We start from the raw sequence: 21,742 nt of genomic DNA, 5'->3' as shown, positions 1-21,742 counted from the left end.
AATATCCTTCTTCATCCTCACACGGTGTTACTATATATATCTGGTGACAGGTAATCATATGAATTTCCAGCTGGGTTCAGTCCAGATTCCCCCACAGGTGTGACTTTAATTTGAAGTAAACCATGATAAATGTTCCAATTTAACCAAATTCAGTCTCAGCTTTCAATTTACTATTTCGAATTTCAATGCCCATCTGGGAATTCCCAGCTGTTCAAATTTAAACAATCAATTTGTTTTACCACTAATTTCATCCTAAGTCCAATCAAAATGCCAAATCCAGGAACAATTTCTTTTCACCTTGATAATATAAGCCTCTTTAAGGGCAATGTTAAACAATTCAAATACATCGGGCAAATACACATCGGCTCTGCTATTCCCAATACAATCCAAGTTTCTCCCTGCAGTTAACCAAGTCTGTCCTCCAGTTTCTCTTCTTTATGTACAGACTCGTTACTATGATAACTGGTTACTATGCTAAATCTCCACTATGTTGGTTCTTTATTTTATTAGCTCTTATTATGTTAGCTTTTACTATGTTGGCTTCGTTCTCTATCTAGGGGTTCTCGCTTTCATTCTATTGGCTTCGTTATCTAGGGGTACTCACTCCTATAGTTCTCAACCACTGAATGATATCTTAATCCGGTCTCTTAAAGGGAAGTCCTGTTGCTTACAGTTCCTTTTTTGACCATGTCCAGTTATATTCCAATTCCAATTCCCATTTTAAATTCCAAGTTTAATTCCAATTTTTAATCCCGATTTTAATTCAACCCTCATATTCCCTAAGTAATTCCATATTACCAGATCTTCCCAAGTTTCATCCTTCTTGATGCCCTTTGAACAATGCGTTCCATCTTTGTCCACCTTTCTGAGGACGAGATAACAACAATGTTAGTTAATCATCAAATTCCAATTAGTCCTGTCAGATTCCACAAGTCTAGTCCAAATCTTGAAAAAATTTCGAACCGAATCCAAAATTTATAAATTTATTTCTAAACCGCATAATTTGGATGCAATTCAGATATTGTGCCCCAAACCACAGAGAAATATTTTATTCAAAATCAATTCTTTAGAGTGAGGTCTGTCACAGAAGTCATTATAAGTTGTTGATGTTATTTCCATCAAAGGTGTTTAAAGTGTCCTTTATTCTCCTTCCTTTTATTCTTCCAGTAGCCAGGTGATCTAAAGTTAGGCACTAGGGTAGGTACTTTCTTCCTCCTTTCTGATGATGGTGTCTGTTGCTAGGGAGTGGAGAATGCTGGCCTTCCCAAGTATCTTAAAGGGGCAGGACAGTGTCAATTCTTCCTGCTGGTCACCTTTTTCTGGGGAGCTACATTGCATTCTGCTGTCTTCTTCCCGTTCTTAGGGGTCTGTGTATTCATTTCCCTCACTCCCCAGATAGTTTCTTGTTGACACACTGTCCTGCAGGCACAAAACTCAGCAATACATTAGTGCAATATCTTGTTTTTCCCACTCCCATTCCTCCTGCACAGTAAGTTTGTTTCTTCTTTCCCTAGTGCCATTTCCATTCATCAGTTATTATCCTTTCCCACACTAGCTACTATGTTATTCTTGCCGTTCTCCTTCCTTCAGTGAGAATTCTCTGAGAGTCAGATTCGATGTATTCTTCTCGGTTAGGAAGGGTGATGTTATAGTACTGTTTCTTACGCCAGAGGACGCCTTTTAATTTTTATCGGATGGTATAGTTGCTCACTGGCAGGTCAGAGCCACTGAAATGGGTCAGACTGTTGGTCTGTCTCTTCCCCCTGGTCTCCCTGATCCCCTGCCAGTATCCCCGTCCTCTACCTTCAGGGTCACCGGGACCTCGGTTTCTGTGACCCCGTGGTCTCCTTCTCTGTCCCCTTCCTTCCCGATGATATACCTTCATGGGACACGACTGACTCCAGTGCCCGAGTCCTCCACAATTAAAGCATTGATCGGGCCAGATTGCTCTACACCAGCCTAGGAAATATTGGTTCTGTAAATGGGAGGTCCAGCCAGGCCATGAGGTCTTCTTCCTCCTTATCCTCAGTCGTTCTTATCGCCCTTATTTGTACTTCTAACCTCCGTGCTGCCGTTAGACTAGGTTGCCTCGATGTTTGATTGTCTGTGGTCTGGGGAGCATTTACACCTGATGCGGGAATTTCCCTACACACACATTGTCTACGGGGATTTCTTCCTAAATTCTCTTCTGCGGTGACTTGTTCCGATGACATAATATTATTTACTTCCAGATCAATCCACCCATATTCTCCCCTTATCTCACCCCCTGGAAGGCTATTTGTTTTATCCCGGTACCTCAAGAATGATTCCTTTATTTAGCAATGTTACAAAATTTTGAGATTTTAAAAATCAAGTCTGTAATTTATCCCATCAGATAAAGCATAAAAATAAGTTTAATTTGACACCTAATTCACTTTCATATCTTCAGTATTAAAAAGTTATGGCCATTTTCATATTCGGAAATTAGCATCTTGTTCCCTATTGCTTTTCCATTGACTTAACACAAAAGCTGTGACCGAGGACAGTCAAAAGCCCATAACTTTCTTAAAAATTAAGAGAACTGAAAGAAATTTTCAGTTATTATAGATTGAAGCATTCTGAAACAAATATGAAACAATCTTACTTAGATGATTTGAAATTAAAGCATTTAATTAGTTAGTTACCTAATTGTAGCTAATTACAAAATTCAATCACTAGATCTAAACATCTATACATTTCTTAAGAATAGATTAACATTTTTAAATAGCCTAAGTGTCCAAATAACATTCACACAAGAATTCACAATATAACATAATTTTTAAATCTCATTGTCATGGAATAGGCCAAATGGGATTTTAATGTTTAATACCTGTAAATTAATGGCCATTTAAATCATCTTGCGAGTGGGTTTTTCTGGAACGCGATCATTTGGAACGTTGCGGTTGCGGTGAATATCAGCAGGAAAAATACTGCCGGTTCGTATAGTGAAAAAAATTACCGTTTCGCAACGTAAAATGTGAATTAAAGGCATCTTAAGGAGCACTTTTATACATAAAATAAACGGCTGTCCTTTACCTGTTCCGTACTTGAAATCCGTCCCCGTTGTTGGCGTTGACTGCTTTAGAAGCTGATTTTAAAATTACTCCAGCGCTGAACTTGTTGGGCGATTAAAAAAAAAAATACACAGAACGGCCGTCGGAACAATTCTTCAGCAAAAGCTTGCACTCCAACAATATATAATCCAGGACAAGGTAGGAAAAAAACGCGTTTTAACCCCCCCCCCCCCTTCAAAGGCTCCAAAATCGCGCACACGGACAGTGGCAGAACTGCAGCACCACTGAAGGTAAGTATTGTAACATTCCTACTTTATTCTTTCACTACTGGAATTCCTAATTAATTTTGGTACCCATGTCGGTGAAGTCTTTTATCTAGCTCCTGGGTGGCATATTATTCCCTTCAAGGGGTACAAACCCTTTCTCGTTCTTATCCAATTAACCCGATTTAATTTCCGTTGACACCTTCCCTTTAAGAGCCGTTTCAGGAGTCTCTTTTTTGAAAGACGACCCTCTCTCCTGCTCCTGCTCCCGCTCCTGCTCCTGCTCCCGCTCCTGCTGTTGGCTTATTAATTTCCCTTGGCCCCGCTCTGAAATGTCCTGAGAAGGATCAGGTATATTATCTTCTCCTATCCCCAATTTACCAGCTGCCATTCTTAGGGTGGACAGTGAAACAATTTATTTCTTTATTTTCCTCCTAGTGAAGAATGCTTTCCACATCTGAATTAACTTGGTTGCTTCTTCACTATTCCCATAATCTCTAACGATTCTTTCTACATAGTTTATGCCGATTAAAGACTTTACTCCACCCAACAGCCAAAGCTGATCTTTTAAAAATGCGTATAATTTCCCAGATAATCCCCTCAATCCTTCATTTGGAAGCTCCCTGCAAATTATCCTTATCGGGCTGGCCAATCTATTTGATTGATCCTTCACAGAGACATTCCCCATCTTGGAACAATGGACAAAACACAAATTGCGAAATAAAGTTTCCAGAGACTACCACCTCTTTCTTCCACTACTTCTCCCAGACTCCAAGGTCAATGGAATCTCTCTCTCACAATGGGTTACAATCGTTCCGATTCACACCTGTTCAAGACTATCTCCCAATCACTCCTGTTTAATTATTCAAACCACTCGCTCCTATTCTGTCTCTCCCAACTCTCTTATCGGTTAAATCACAATCGCTGCATTCAATTCCAAATTTTTAAACAAAGGGTCTAACTGCCACTAGTAGTCTCTCACGCAGCAGCTTCTCACACAGCTGTCTCTCTCTTTTAATTAACTTTAAGGTGGCACAAACAAATAAGCTCAAACCACGCTAACCTATAACTATGAATGAAAATATTCTCCCGATTATTAATAACCCAAAACACACCCCAATATAAATTATAATCATACAGTAAATCCCACTTTTATCAATCCTCCTCGTGGCGCAATCAATTAGCAAGATGACTCCTCCCCGACTCAGCGATCGAAGAAGTACAACCCCTGATCGAAGCATCCCAATTCGGATTTACAAAACAATTTTAAACAAATACGAATGTCTAAATTAAACACTACGGATATCTAACTTAAACACACTCTCGCTTCAAGTTTTAAATCTGTAAACACTCGTACAAGCAGCAACACAATGACGGGCCGCGAACTTAAACACATTTTAAATCTTGACTTTTAATTACTCTAAATCTATTTACATACAGAAATATTTACAATATCAGGATAACGATACGAAAAGCTATTTTTACAATTTACAAAATTATTTAAAGCATTAGCGCACAATTCATGAACATTTGCTCCTTCGTCCACTTCATGCTGATATCACGCAGTGAGCCTCTCCCTCTGATAGCAAAGATTTTCCCCTTCCTAGTTTACTATTTGCTGAGGGGTACTATTCCCTTAAATGATTACTTTTCCTGCCGAATGTTACTATCCCTCTGCTAAGGCTGGACTTCTATAGGGGAACCTCTATCCCTCCTCTCTAAGTTCGACAGAATTAGGGGTACCCTTCGCTATTCGGATTACTTTCATCCATCAAGGACATGCACCAACTTCGAAGTTCTATATACAGGAATTTGAATCCCACCTTACGCAGAACTTGATTATGAAATCCAGTATTTGGAAATTTTGCTGCAAATTTAGAACACACGAACTCGAACTCGAACTCCTAATTTTTAATGCGTATCTTATTACTACGCGGGCTCTCGAATCAGCTTAAATTGCCCAAATGATTTTCTTGAATAAACTAGAGTATTCCGGCCAATCTATACCCAGTTTATCCAAGCTTGGTACCTTTTCGAGATTCCTCATCCGTCACACAGGACTCAGATATCTACACACAGACACACCCTCTGCTAAGTACCGAGGATCCAGCACCTTGCCGCTTCACGCTGTGAATTATCGATGCCGTTTTTCGACGCGCAGCTTTTCAATTCACGCTCCCGGCAGCAATCCGTTCAACGATAAGACCTGTCTTTAATACCCCACCTAATTCGGATACCAGGTCGACCCTTGGGCCACCCAATAAGTGCAGTCTGCCCAACTACGATCAATTTAGGCCTTTAACCAAAGACCGGGCCTTTAACCCAACCCCACCAGGGCCTCTAACCCTAGCCTTGTTTTATGGGCCTCCAAACATAAAGGCATGCTAGTCACTCCCCTGTGCTTGCTAGACACTGTTCCAATGATCTTGATTAGACCCTTTCCTAAGCCCACGAATGATCGATCCGCTCCGACTCTCGAAGTGCCGAAAATCAATGCGAAAACTGCACATTGGTGCCGATTTCTGCACCCGCGATCAAAACAGCTCAACACCCTAGATCGCAAACTTGTGTTTGGGGGTCTTTTGAGATCCCAGACGAGCCCCCAATGATAATTGCTCATATCTCAGCTTCCCCCCAGTCTAGTTTCAGTAAAAACACTGAATCAAGCACTTGAATCAACTACATTTTATTTTACCAAAAGCGCGTCACAGATCACACACTGTACCCATCCCACCGCGTGTTCGATCCTTGCGTCTATCTGTTCAAGCCCTCTAGGCCTCGCTCAGACAAATGCACTACAGAAGGGTAAGCGGTCCTGAGCGCTCTTCCAGAAGATCGACCCTGAGCCTCGTGACCACGGACTCTTATTTGTCCCGGGAACTCGAGGGCCGAACCACAGGGGGGTTTTCTCTTAATCACCCAATTACAAATATCGATTAACCCCATACATAACAGGCATTTCCCTAACCCAATGATACAACAGTTCAATACATTGTATTCACAATGGACTTCAGGATGAAGTTAACTTGGAAACATTTACCCTGATTAACCGAAAACTCAGATGGCTCAACACCCCATCCAATCAACACTTAGCAGAGTCAGACTCGGCAACATTATTTACAAACTATTTACAAGGTGTATGTCTGGTTTGCAGCCATCCAATCCATGCTATGCATTTAGCACCAGATTGACAGGGTTTGCAAGGCTTCCCATTTTTTGCTTGCAAAATGTATCTAAGTTCCAGACTCCCTGGCACCTCTCGCAGCCTATCCCAGCTCTGCAGAGAGCAATTCCAATTTGACCAAATCTCCCAGCAATCCAGAAACCTAACCCCATTTTGAAGTCCGATTTTGAGATCCAATTTAGCCAGGATTAACACCCTCATCCTCCTGTGCTCCAAGGAATAGTCCCAGCCTAGTCAACCTCTCCCTATTGCTCAACCCATCGAGTGGAAGCCAACAAATGAAACGGAAACGACTCCAAAAAGTCAAATAACCAAACGGACACGACGCAGAAAAGCCAAATAACGGAACGGTCGTGACGCCAAAAAGCCAAATAACCGAATGGGCGTGACGCCGAAAAGCTAAATAACTTAACGGACAAATAGCCAAATGACGTTTAATTTTCCTTCGCTGCTTTTGGACTGCTATAGATCAAAAAGCGAATTATTTTTGTTAGCAATGATTTACCACGGTGCTTGGGGCTAAGAGTCTCTCTCTCTCTCTATCTCTCTCTCTCTCTCTCTTTCTCTCTCTCTCTCTCTCTCTCTCTCTCTCTCTCTCTCTCTCTCTCTCTCTCTCTCTCTCTTTTTCTTTTTTTAAATTTTAGACTTAACATATCCTAAAAGACTTACTATTTACCATTAAAAAGTTTAAAAACTAGGTTTGTGAACTTCAATTTAATATTGGACTTTAGCAGACATTTAGCCATAATTTCATTTTGTCATGCGGAAATGGTTGGGGGAGAAGAAGAAAGAAATGATAACAATTATTGTTATGATCGAGTTTGAGGAAAATGCATCATCCTGGAACAGATCAAAATTTAACTTTTGATAACAATTCGTATTATTAAATGGTAGTTTTGTTACCACAAGGAATTTTGAAAGATGTGAAAAATTAAGTTGCACAGTATAGCTGTTGTTTTGGAGATAGGACTAAAGCATACTGATAGAGCACAATAAAGGGAGTGCTCTGTTGATTTGGTACATTCTGTATCTAACATTGGATTGTATGGTGTTGGCACTATGTGCGAGGAGTGAAAGAATGTTCAATACCAACATACCTCATGTTGATAAGTCATACATCATTCATGAAAACTCAATTCCCTTGGATAGAAATACCCTAAATCCAACATTGTAAATTCCAGGAAAGAGAGAAAAACAGACAAGATGCATCATCTGAACCTTTTTATTCATATTATATGGATCATGTACAGCTTCTTTCTTTGTCCTGTTAAAACAAAAAGTCAGTTTGACCCTGTTTGCAAAGTTGTGGATTGTCAGTGCACAAGGGAATGAAACCCAACTGTGACATTAATTTAGAAAGATTATTATTGTAGCAGATGAGATAAATTAACCATATGGTATGAAATGCAGCTGGTACAACAGATAACTGCTTATTTCAGATTGCATTAAATAATGTATGATTTGGAGTGTATTTGTGTCCTTATTTGCACTGAAGTTATACATAGATGACGATCAGTCAGAAATTATTAAATGTGCAAAAATGAAATACCTTGCAAGCATACATTTGAGAATAAGCAGAACTATGTTCCATTAGAGGTCATAGAATCATATGAGAATATCTTGGACAAAATATATCTCAATCTATTTGCAAGCAAATGTTTTAAAATCTATAAAATAATTTAACAGCTGGAACTACTGTTCCCACACTCTGGGAATTTGCTTTGGTTTCATAAATTTTATCTTTAATCTGTAAATTATTGCTAATTTCAGGCACACTTTGTAGCAATATTACCTCTGAATCAAAAGGTTTACATTGAAACCCATTTGTGAACTTCAGTCTATAATGTGGCTTATCACTCAGTATGGAGTTTAGAAAGTCCTGGTTCATTAAAGGTCTTGACATTTAGATGAGATGTACAACCATGAGCTCATCCACTGATTTTAGTGGTTCCAGTTGATTAACTATCCCAAGACACTGTTGGAAGAAGAAAATTTAAAAAAAAGTGAAAATAATGGCCAAGATCTTCCTGGGAAATAGCAGCAGTTCCACATGGAATGCTTTGGCAAAGCACCAATTTCTTGTTTTTAAGCAGTTATGTTGGAAGTAGGCCATTTAGCATTTTGATTCATTTTGGTGGAGACAAATGACTATCAGTAAAAGAAGTAAGTTTCAGGTAATTTACATTTTTTATGTTAATTATATTTAAAAATATATACATTTAAGTTACATATTTTTTGTGCTTCAAATATACACTTTTTTCTTTTGATAGTTCTTTAAATTTTAATCTATTTTATGGATTAATATTTAACAGTTTAATGTTTTTTAATGTTGGTCATGTACAAGACAGATTCAATCATTCAAATTGCATGAAGCTTTGACTGTTGGTTAAAGCTGAGTGTGTTGCTTAACCAACTTTCAAAGTACTTATCGCGGCAGAGCTTTCTCGGCCCCTATTAACTGATGCTTTTGCTACTGCGAAGCCCGTGCATTGCCTATTGACAAGAATACAATGCACTCAAAGCATTTAAAAGCATATAGTGCAAATTCTGTTATTGCTCATGCCCAATATTTTTGGGCATTTAAATAGTTGTCTATACCAGAATCAGACTAAATTAGTGACTTGTAGCTCTTTCAGTCCCTTGAGCTTGTTCTGCTATTCAGTAAGGCCAGGATGGATTCTCGACCTCAAGACATTAATCCTGCCATTTCTCCATATCTTCTTATTCCTCGAGTATTCAGAAATCTATCCATCTTAGTTTTAAATATAAGCAATGACTGAACTTTCCTAAACTTCTTGAAAATAAATTTGGTATTGGTTTATTGCTGTCATGGGAATCAAGATATTGTGAAAATCTTTTGTGTGCTACCCAGAAACAGCATACATCAGGTAGTGCAAAGAGAAGATAAAGAGTGCAGAATATAGTGATACATCTACAGATAAGGAACAGATTTTAAAAAATTGCAAGGGCCATTAACGAGATGGACTGGAAGATGATGAATTCATCCTTGATATTTGAGAAGTGTATTCAGGAGTCTGACAATGGCAAGGCAGAAGCTATTCTTGAATCCAAGAGAGTATGCTTTCAGGTTTTTCTATATTCTACCAGGTGGAAGTGGTCAGAAGAGGAAATGAATGCGATGTGAGTGTGATAATTCCAGTATTTATATCCCTTAGTCCATTCAGTGAAAACACTGACTAGAATACCTTAAATCTCCTTTATTTCATCAAGGTGACCTTGAATCTCTGTCCTGCTCCAGGAAACTCTCCCAGCAAGCAATCACAGAGAAACGTGCTCAAACAAAGGAATTGGCATATATATATATATATATATGGTTGATACAGTGGGAGGTAACTCACAAAGGACGGTAATTCTAGACCAATAACTACAGTATCACATGGTTACATAGGTGGGGACAATCTTTCCACTGAATTACAATCATACACAGTATAACACATCTTAGCCAATCACAATAGCATCGAACATCACATGTTTTACAAGAATGATAATGTCACAGCAAGAAAAGTGAAACTTAACTTCAATCAGCCCCTGATCTTCAAAAACAGAATACTTAACCCTCTAATCCTAGAGTATTCCCAGTTCTGCATATTGTCAAGTGGTCCTTGGTTATGTTGACTGCTTTCCCGAGGCAGCATGAAGTGTAGATAGAGTTGGTGGGGGAAAGGCAAAGGGAGGTTGGTTGGCGTGGTGTACTGAGCTGCGTTCATGACTCTGCAATTTCCTGTCTTGGGAAGAGTAATTGCCATACCAAGTTGTGCTGCATCCAGATTGGATATATTCCATGATGTATTGGTAGTAATCGGTATGGGTTCTTGGGGATACACCAAATTTCCCATCATTTTCTGACAAAGTCGAGGCATTGCTGTGTTTTCTTGGTTGTAGCTTCAATGTGGCTGGTCCAGGACAGGTTCTTGTAATATTTACACCTAGGAACTTGAATTTCCACTTCAGACTGGGCATGTCCTTCACCCCACATCGCGAAGTTGATGATCTGTTCTGTAATTTTGCTGGCATTAAGGAAGTGGTTCGCATCTTATCACCTTGATACTAAGCTCCAAATCTCTTTGCTGTACTCTATTTTGTCATCATTTGAGATCTGGCCCATACAGTGGTGTCATCTGCATGTGTAAACGGAGTAGAGTGAAATTTGGCTGCAATGTCATGAGTCTGTAGAGAGCATAGTAAAGGACTCAAGATGCAACCTTGGTGGGACACCAATGTTAAGAACTATTGTGGAGGCAGTTTTGTCTCGACACTTCCTTCAGTCTTAAATTCTCCAGTTAATTTGAAAATGTGATTCCAAATTTTAGACCCCTCAGTAGAGACATCCCCTTTAGACCTTTAGTGGGTTGTCCCCACCCACCCCTGCCCCCGATCAGTCTGAAGAAGGGTTTCGGCCCGAAACGTTGCCTATTTCCTTCGCTCCATAGATGCTGCTGCACCCGCTGAGTTTCTCCAGCTCTTTTGTGTAACCTCCCCTTTAGACCTATTCTGTCGAGCCTGCAAATAATTTAATATGTTTTTGTAATCACAGTTCATTCCTCTAAACTGTAAAATAACAGCTATTTTACAGATTTACATTGTATTCAATCTCTCTATTATGGCAAACTTGCAATCTAAGAACAACCTCTATGGCAAGTATATCCTTCCTTTGGTAAGGAGACCAAAGTTTCACACTGTACTCAAGATATGATTTCACCAAGACTGTATACACTTGCAACATGACATCCTAACTATTATGGTCAAATATTTACTTTTCTTGCAATAACTCCATCGACATTTCATGCTGCCCGTCAAGGCCACCAGCATAATCAAGGACCATTCTCACCCTGGTCACAACCTGGATGGGGACTGGACATTGTGCCTTCCCCCACAGTGGTAACCATTGTGGGGGGATGATTTTTGTATGTAAGTGAATATTTTAGTTTGGCTGTCGGAAGGGAGAGTGTACGCTGGCGCGGTTTAGCTGCCGCTGCTCTCTCTTCACATTGTGTTTTTGATTTTTTGTCTTTGGATCAAATTCTGTCTTTAATTTGTGTATTGGTGATGTCTTTATTATTTATTTTACTCCGATTATATGTTTTTTTATTCTTGTTAATTTCTGTAAGGTGTCCTTGAGACCTTTGAAAGGCGCCCACAACTTTATTGGACTTCAATGTTATAAGTTGTACTAAATGTTGTGCCCTTTATCCTTTATCTTTGCACTTTGCATTATGGCTTGATTGTATTCATGTACAGGTTTTTCTGGAATGTATAACACACAAACATAACCTTTTCACTGTATCTCAGTAATGTAGTTTTACTGTATTTTCTACCCCTCATTGACAAACACAATGTTTCCCAGATTTTTAACTGAATCTATTGAAGCACCAAATCTCCCAAATGCATAATTTTGGTCTGCTTTCCTTAGTATTAGAAAATTGGATGTATTAATAATTGTTTAATAGAAGTTTGTTATAGGCCCTCATATCTTACACCAGTAATTGTTGGTTTTCAAAGTTCAGTGCATGAAGAGAAGACATGAAAACGCAATTTTATTTGAAGAAAATGTATTCAATTTTATAAATGTTTCAAGCAGGCTACTTACAATCTTTATTATAGAAGGCCAAGTATGTAAAACATTGCTAACAGGAAGAAATTATGTAATGTCCACATCAAAACCTTCATGGCATCATACCAATTGACAGATTGATTTTCATGTGCCATAGTAATGAAAGCTAAAGCCTATTTTAAATAATTTTAATGAGGATGGAATTCTTCCTGACATATTTGTTGTTTACCTCATGCACTAGATATTGAATAATGAATCTTTAAATGGCAGATTGATCAATATTAATCTGGTGTGGATTTATTTCCTCATAATGCCCAGTCAACATAATAACATTGATGTTTTTATTTAATAGGTGTCCATGGATGTCCATGTACCAGAGAACGAATATCAAAGGCAAAAAACAAAGATTTCATTGATCCGTGTCCTCCGATCTGTTGGACAGGTTAGTTATATGTTCTTTGCTAACGTTGTATGAAGTATTTCAATATTGTTGGGTTGTAGAATGTATTGATAAATAGAAATATTTCAGGAATTAGAAATATCTCCATAAAGTTTGTGACTAATACATCAAACAGGTCACATAACATGGTAGTCAAGAAATTAATACTCAATCACCTGATAAAATATCAAACTACAGTGTAAATTAGATTTTTGGTATTGTGAATGCACAGTAAAAATACTGTTTTCCTATCAAATAGATGTGGTAGATTATGAAAAAGATTATGTGGTAGATTATGAGGCATCATTATCAAGGCTAACATTCATAACTCTTCTTTATTGCCCTCGAAAAATGATAGGAACCTACTTTCTTGAAATGTAGTGGTCCTTCTAGTACATGTACTCCCACTGTGTTGTTAAATTAGGAGCTTCCAGATTTATAAGCAGTGATAATGACTGAATAGCTATCAATTTCCAAGTCAGAATGATGTGCAGTTAGGAGACGAATTTCCATGTGATAATTTCCATGCACCTAAAGCCCATATCTTTCGTGAAAGGTAACAGTAATGGAAAATGCTATCAGAGTTGCATGGGCCAACTATCATTGTGTTCACTGATGTATGCTGTAGTGTGCTTGTGGTTGAGGGAATAAATATTTAGGCATGTCGATAGGACACCAATTAAGGAGGCTGCTTCTGGAGAGTTGTCATCATTCCTGACTTGTGCCTTGTAGATAGCGGAAAGACTTTGGTGTGTCAGGAAGTGAGTCACTTCCTGCAAGATATCCAGCCTCTGACCTTTTAATAGTCACAGTATTTTTGCAGCTGGTCCAATTGAGTTTCAGTCAAACATTGTTTGCCCTTCTTGGTGCATGCTTGAGTATTGCCTAGATCTTCCTCACATGGGCCAAGTAGTATATTTGCTGAGAGTATTGAACATTTGTGCAATCACCAATGAACGTCCAGAATTCTGGTCTTATGATGGAACACCTAACACCTACACCTGAATGCACAATAGAAAAGCTTGCCCAATTTTGCATTCTTGCTGTCAATATAGTAGGCATAATTTGGGACCTAATATCACTTGTAGTGGATTATAATTGATTTTTAGGTTAAAGGATTTGCACAGAAAAAACAGCTGGAGCTAAAATAATGTACCTGCACCATATCTTGATGGATTATTTGACAAATTCAAGTCACATATTGTGTGGTAATGAAAATATGACAGGCTAGGTTGTTTTGATTCACTTGATTGTTTTGGTTACAGAGAGCATGTTGATTTTAGTTGGGCAGGAGTAATGGGAAGGCACAACCATTTAGATGGCTGCACTGTGGAGACAAAGATACTCATGTCAAGGCCAGAATGGCAATTGAAGATGGGTTTAAACTGTTTATTTCAATGAACATTGACTATCTCTTTGTCCTTAAATTATTTTATTACATACTAGACTAGGTGGGACCCGTTGGGTCCCAGCATCACATGGGAGGGCTGGTCCCCCAATGCAACCAAGGATAACTGACCGGTAATGTTAAATGTCCGCCGAGCTTCATACCTGTGTATCTCTGGCTTCTTAAAAGTTGTCTCCACTCCTTCTCCCCCCTTCTCCCCCCTTCTCCCCCTCTCCCCTCCCCCTCCCCCCCTCTTTTAAAAGACTTACTGTGCACTGTGCTTTAGTCATCTTCATTACAACGCCAACCTTCCTGATCCTCGTGGTATCATCTCGGCTTTGAACCGTGTGAATTTCACTCAGACAGAGCTCCCCCTACTTGCCCTGCCTCCTGCCTGCATAACGGGCTGGTGAAGGAAGCGTTGTGTGTGTGTGTGTGTGTTCCACTCTGACAGTCGCCGTTCCAGTTGCTGGTTTTTCAGGCGACTGCCGGCAACTTGACAGTCACCAGCAGTCGCCTTAAAAATTGCGTTAGTGGGACAGGCCCATTAAGGAAGACCTCCACCGCGACCTCTGGCGACCTTAAGCGACAAAAAAAATCACGGTCACGGTGACCTATGACCTCCTAAGACCTTCCTCGACTATGTGTACGACCTCCTACGACTATGTTGAAGACCTCCCTCGACTATGAAGAAGACATCTTTCGACTATGTCGAAGACTGGCTTCGACCATGTACATTTTACTTGAGGAATTGGTCCGTGAATGGTCCGTGAATGAGCACGACCCCCTTCCACCTCAGAAGACCACACCCAAAACCAACAACGACCAGTGACGAGTGTCTACAGCTCAAATGATCACCTGATAAAATGATGTCCTGTCTGCATTTTTTTCTCCCAGGTTTTTTTTTAAATCATTCTGAACCATGCAAGTAAGGAAGGAACTAGTTTGGAGGATGTTAGTAAAAATGCTGTTTGCAGTAGCCCTTTTGCTTCAGCAGCCTTTTAAGAAAGGCAGAAGGGGAAGAGCAAGGGTGAAAAGGAAGCACAAGAAGAGGTCTCAATGGGTGAATGGAGATGATGTGATGGACTGTCCCAGTACACCAGATGACTGGAAGAGAGTGGCACTGGGCTTTGACAAAAGATGGAACTTTAAGCACACGTGGGGCAGTGGATGGCAAGCATGCCATTCTTGTCCCTGTCCCTGTACCCCTCATTTTCCTTATCATACAGGATGGTATTCTGCTGGAACCATTCCTCAAGGTCCCCCTCCTGCTGCCTGGTGAAGGTGTAGGGGTCTTCCTCCAGCCCTCCCTCACCAACAATGGGGCATCTGCCTCTGATGCTGTGTCAGACACAGGAGAAAGGGCTGCTTTGCTGCCTTCAAATGAGGCAGTGAAGGATGGGGTATATATGGGGACATATACTACCACCCTGGTCTCCTCCTCCAGGGGTCTCTCATGCAGGGCTACCTCCTCCTGCACTATCACTTCCTGTGGTTCAACCAGGTTCAGGAATAGCTACTTCCCCACAGCCATCAGGCTATCAAACCTGGCTCGGACAAAACTCTGATTATTAATAACCCATTATCTATTATTTGCACGTTATCAGTTTATTTATTCATGTGTGTATATATTTATATTATGGTATATGGACACACTGTTTTGTGGTAAATGCCTACTTTGTTCTGTGTGCTGAAGCAAAGCAAGAATTTCATTGTCCTATCAGGGACACATGACAATAAACTCACTTGGACTTGAACTTGAACTTCCTGCATCTCCTCCTCCTGGGTGGGCAACACCTGCATGGCAGGTTATTTTGTGGGTTGTGCCCTCCTCCTTCACTGCTGCCTTTTTGGTGTCATCTCTAAAACACATCTCCTCTCCAAAAAACTCTCCAGCTATGAATGAACATGCCTTGGAGTGAAAGAGGTGACGTTCTACTGTTTAAATCACTTTTTTTTTACTACTGACCTTTATTTCACCCCAGGGCTATTACCTTCAACTACCTTCGACCACCTTTGACTACCTTGACTAGCATCACGACCTACTACGACTGGCTTCGACTAGAACTACGATTAAAAAAATATCGATTTTTCCCACGGCGATCTATTTTAGTCGCGGTCAATTTTTAACATTTTGAAAAATACGCCGTGATCTAGCTGAAGCCTCGACTACGCGGAGACCACTCTCGACCATGAAGGAGAGTGACAAAGACCTCCTACGACCTCAGGGCGACCTTGCCCCGACTATGGGTCGCGGACAAACTCGCCAGAGGTCATGTTGGTGGTCACCCAAGTGGGACGGGCTTTAGGAAAGCCTGCCATTAGTTGTCTGAGAACACCCCGCAGAATTTGACGAAGCAGCTACCTACTTGCTTCATTTAAAAAATTGATTCCAGTTAAATAGAATTAAAATAATGTGGAACATTTGTTGTATTAATGATTTTTTTTTTTAAATTATTACAATTATTTTAATTAATAAATAGACATTTACAGAATTAACTCAACAGTTTAGACTGCACCTGTGGTGAAAGAAGCAACATTAAAGAATTATTTAAGAAGGAACTGCAAATGTTAGAAAAATCGAAGGTAGACAAAAATGCTGGAGAAACTCAGCGGGTGAGGTAGCATCTATGGAGCGAAGGAATAGGTGACGTTTAGGTTCGAGACCCTTCTTCAGACTGACTTGGGGGTGGGGGAGCGGGACGAAGAAAGGAAGAGGCGGAGACAGTAGGCTGTGGGAGAGCTGGGAAGGGGAGGGGAAAGAGGGAGAAAGCAAGGACTACCTGAAATGTTCATACCACTGGGGTGTAAACTACTCAAGTGAAATATGAGGTGCTGCTCCTCCAATTTACAATGGGGCTCACTCTGGCCATGGAGGAGGCCCAGGGCAGAAAGGTTGATTCAGAACGGGAGGGGGAGTTGAAGTGCTGTGCTACCGGGAGATCAGGTTGGTTATTGCGAACTGAGCGTAGGTGTTGGACGAAGCGATCGCCAAGCCTACGCTTGGTCTCACCGATGTAGAGCTGCTGACACATAGAGCAGCGGATGCAATAGATGAGGTTTGAGGAGGTGCAGGTGAAACTCTGCGACACCTGGAAAGACTATTTAGGTTCATGGATGGAGTCAAGGGGGGAGGTAAAGCAACAAGTGTAGCATTTCCTGCGGTTGCAAGGGAAAGTACCAGAGGAGGGGGTGGTATGGGTGGGACGGGACAAATTGACCAGGGAGTTATGGAGGGAGCGGTCTCTGCGGAAAGCCGAAAGAGGAGGAGATGAGAAGATGTGGTCAGTGGTGGGATCCCGTTGGATTTTTATTCCCGAGGAAGCAAACGTGGCTGTGGTAACGTGTCTGGGTTAAGATGTGGTCATAGAGTTGGAGGGAAGGGGGAATCACAGAGGAGGGGGCAGTGAGAGAGGAGGTTGTTAAACTGTCTTCGGAGAGAGGAGGAGAACTTCTTCATATTCTTCCTTGAGGAGAATTAAATAATTAGATCAGCAACTTTTGTAACAAAACTTCTGATGAAACTGTTTAGTTCTCAATGAATCCAGTCTCACACACTCGGAACATACAGCAGCTGCTACTTTTATTTTAGATTGCAGTATTCTGCTTTTGTATTTTAATTAATAATGATCATACTGTATGCATTTTAACTTAGGAACGACTAATTGTTTATAATAACATGTTGTGCAAAAAGTGAATCATATATTGATGGAAGATAATGTTAATCCATTGTATGCAATGTTAACAAGAATTGTGAAAGGAGGTTTGAGTAAGGTTTTTTTAAAGGACTAACTTGATAGCTGCATCACACCTTTGTTAACATGCAAATAACATCCTTGAGATTTTTTTATGTCTTTCAGTTTCCAAGCTGCACCCCACAATTTGACCCATATACAAATGATCCCTGGGATGTCCGCAAGAGAAATCTCAAACAATTTCAGCTGGCTGCACGAAAGGTACAAATTAATTCTAAATGCATAAGTATAACTAATAATTTATAAGTACATTTTTTTGTTTGAATCACCTTTACAGGTGTCTACCATTGACACATTTCTGTTATATATGTTATTAATTAACCAATCTGCAGCCTTCAACCCAGTTAATCACACCATACTCCTAAAGTTTCTCAATTAGCACACTGAATTGAATAGTACTTCACACATTTTGCTTTCATTCTTATCTGTCCAGTACTAGCATGCTGTTCACTAGCAATGCAAGCAAGCAAGTTTATTTATATAGCACATTTCAGCAACAAGGCAATTCAAAGTGCTTTACACAAAAAGGCAATAAAAAGCAATACAAAAGTCATTAAAAAGAATAGAAAATAAAAACAAGCTAAAATAGAATAAGACGTATAAAATATAGGAATAAAAATTACAGTGCAGTGTTAGAAATTAATAATTATTTAATTTAACTAAAATTAAAAATAATTAAAGGCTGGGTCAAAGAGAAAAGTCTTCAGCCCCGATTTAAAAGAAATGAGAGTTGGAGCAGACCTGCAATTTTCAGGAAGTTTGTTCCATATATGTGGTGCATAAAAACTAAACGCTGCTTCTCCATGTTTAGTTCTGACTATGGGGACAGAAAGAAGACCTGTTGACCTCAGAGGTTCTGACAATGGGGTCCCTAGACATTCAAAGAAGAAATCAATTCTGTCCTGGAAGCCAGATGACCTCAGAGGTGATGTGATGGTTCTTGGTAATGTAGGACTCGAAGAGCGCGTTCTGAAAGCTGCAGCTGTCTAATCGTTTTTTTTAAAGAGACCTCTGAAGACAGCATTACAGTAGTCAAGTCTACTGAAGATAAATGCATGGACAAGTTTTTCCAAATCCTGCTAAACCATAAGTCCTTTAACCCTTGATATATCTGAAGGTGTTTGTAGGCTGACTTGGTAATTGTCTTAAAGTGGCTGTTGAAATTCAGGTCTGAGTCCATGATTACACCAAGAGTTCGGGCTTTGTCCGTGGTTTTTAACATTGCCGATTGAAGCTGAGCACTGACTTTCAATCGTTCCTCTTTGGCTCCAAAAACAACTACCTCAGTTTTGTCTTCATTTAATTGAAGAAAGTTTTAGCACATCCAGCCGTTGATTTATTCGATACACTTACTCAGTATTCGGATAGGTCCATAGTCCCCTGTTGATATGGTTATATAAATTTGTGTGTCGTCTGCATAATTATGGTAACTTATTTTGTTATTTTCCATAATCTGAGCCAGTGGGAGCATGTAGATGTTAAACAGATGAGCCTCCAGAATGGAGCCCTGGGGAACTCCACGTGTCATATTTGTCCGCTCTGATGTGTAATTACCTATAGATACAAAGTAGTCCCTGTTCTTTAAGTAGGATCATACTAGTTTAGTACTGTGCCAGAAAGTCCAACCCAGTTTCCCAATCAGTCTAGTAATACGGTGTGGTCGACAGTGTCAAATGCAGCAATGAGATCCAGTAATATGGCTTTTGTTCCTGCATATTTACTATAATTTATGGTCTTTGGCAATATCTCTCTCATTGGCGCCCCTCCTGATAGAACATAGAGCATAGAACAATACGGCATAGGGACAGACCCTTCAGCCCACAATGTCTGTGCCGAAAATAATGTCAAGACCAACTCTTATCTGCCTAAATGTAATCCATATCGCTTCATACCCAGCATATCCATGTGCCTGCCCAGCAGCCTCTTAAATGTCATCATTATAAAAGCCTCCACCATCATCAGGGATCCCTGACAATGTGTTCAAGGCACTCACAGTGTAAAAACAACTTGTCCAGCACATCTCCTTTAAACGTTGCCCCTCTCGCCTTAAAGCCATGCCTTCTATTATTTGATATTTCCATGCTGGGAAATAGCTTCTGACTGTTTAACCTATCTATTATTAATGGTAATCATCAGGATGTTGATGAAGAGATTCCTGGTGATAGTAATGATGTGGATTATTTAGAGCTATCTGAAGATGGACTATCCTTGGCACTTTGGTGGAGCAGATGTTGAATGCCTTGGAATTTGTACAGGTCTTGCTGCATCTCAGCATGAACTACTTCATTTGCTATGGAGTGGGAAATGGAACATAGTAGAGTTATCAATGAACATCCCTTCTTCGGATCTTAAAAAAAGAAGGAAAGTCATTGATGAAACAGATGTTTGGACCCTGAATATCGCCCTTAGGCAATCTTGCAGTGAGGCCATAGAAACTGGTGCCATAGAGTTTTCAAATTACTCCTTCTTATTCTCAATGCTGAGGAACCTACAACTCAGTCTCTCATTACCTATCATGTTCAAAATCTTACCTTAATTTACAATTGTCTTTGGTGTACATGCTGTCTATATTGGACACTTCTGGAACTCTTCTCTTAGATCCTTGAGTTTATGAATATTACTTGGCATCAATAACTTTCACAAAATGTATTCTGTTTGGCATGGCCATTCTGCCAACATTTTATTTGCTAATATTTCTTTTGATCTTAGGTTATCATACAATGCAGAGTAAATCATAGGTTGATTTTGTTGCGAAAACCTGTTAAAGAACTTAAAATTCAAACAAGTTTCATTAATTTCAATGGTAAGCATTTGATTATTTAATTACTTAAAACAATCCAAGTAAAACATATATCAGGCAACTGTCATTTTAAATGTTAGTATTTTATACATAGTAGAAAACAAATGCCTTATATTATTTATAAATCTTATTATTACATAATACTTTTCCATAAGATTACTTTGAATTATGTGTCATGTATGCAGCATAAGATGACTTACTGTGGGATTGTTCTTGTTTTTTAGAAATATGTATTAACTTTCAGTCATTATATTGCTTTCAAATAATTATTTTCTACACGACTTGTTTGAAGCTGTATGTATTTTTAAAAGTGCTATTCAAAAGCTTTCCAAGCAACTCTGGATAGAAATTCCAGTACATGAATAGAACGAGAGGCTTTAACAGCAGCATTGACGTGCCATGGCCCTATTCTACCAGCAAACAAGCCATAAATCAGGGAATCTCATTCAATCTTTATCCTGTACAAAATCATGCAGACAAAGCAATTTGTCTGGTTGGAAAGTCAGTGCCCATAAGGATTAAGCCTTCTCTTAATCTACTAGCACTAGTTGGACTAACCCTAATAGAGCTCTTCTTAATTGAAGATTTGAAACATACACTTTAAATAGTGTCTTTAGATATGAATTAAAAGGTAGCTAACTACCCATCTTGATGCTCAATGATTTAGTTCCCAGCAAGATCTGACATCTTTCCTACAGTTCTCAAAATAACCCCCAGGTATCATCTGATGGGAATTGCAGAAAACCTTTAAAAGTATCTTTCGATCTCCATGAAACTGGAGAGCAGAGGACCCATTCATTATATTCCAAACGGCAAGAAACTTTGTTGAAAGCAATTTCGAGCCCTAAATAGACTTACTGCCTTTCTATTTAGATTGGAAGAATGTAACTATACGTTGTGATCGAACACAGATTTCTTTGCTTTCTTTTTAAAGCACTTTAAGTTATTATTCCTCCTTCTTTGGCAGACAACAACAGAGTCGCCGTCGATTATTCAGATCAGGAAACTAAAAAGTTTCAGGCAAATCTTTCAATGGATAAACCTCTGCCTTTTACATTCCCTTTTTATGTCTCTCCTGACTGGAGTGATGAATTAGTAAGTAAAATAAACAGAGTATGTGGAAATTGAATTATTATGTTTAATTTTGGTGAAGATAATTTTATATTTAAGCAAAATGGATCATTTAGTTAAAACAATAAAACATTTCCATTGACTATAAATACATAATTCTCAAAGCTGATATGATTTACAGTAGGCTACAGAACACAATTTCAAATGACAGGATGAATTTAGCATTTTGGTATTTGTTT

At 39.4% G+C, this 21,742-nt stretch overlaps 1 protein-coding gene across 1 annotated transcript in view; it reads left to right on the top strand.

Moving 5' to 3' along the window:
* The window catches only part of cfap221 (cilia and flagella associated protein 221), a 117,246-nt gene that overhangs the window by 70,761 nt on the left and 24,743 nt on the right, over positions 1 to 21,742 (top strand). The window contains exons 13-16 of the mRNA XM_055638571.1: positions 12,404 to 12,493; positions 17,738 to 17,833; positions 20,342 to 20,435; positions 21,400 to 21,527. Of these exons, the coding sequence (XP_055494546.1) occupies positions 12,404 to 12,493; positions 17,738 to 17,833; positions 20,342 to 20,435; positions 21,400 to 21,527 (408 nt within the window). The remainder of the gene's footprint in view (positions 1 to 12,403; positions 12,494 to 17,737; positions 17,834 to 20,341; positions 20,436 to 21,399; positions 21,528 to 21,742) is intronic.

The sequence above is a fragment of the Leucoraja erinacea genome, chromosome 7 (genome assembly GCF_028641065.1).
Source record: "Leucoraja erinacea ecotype New England chromosome 7, Leri_hhj_1, whole genome shotgun sequence".
In the NCBI taxonomy this organism is placed as follows: Eukaryota; Metazoa; Chordata; class Chondrichthyes; order Rajiformes; family Rajidae; genus Leucoraja; species Leucoraja erinaceus.
Note: the sequence above shows the minus strand (reverse complement) of the source record. Positions and strands in the feature narration are given on the sequence as shown.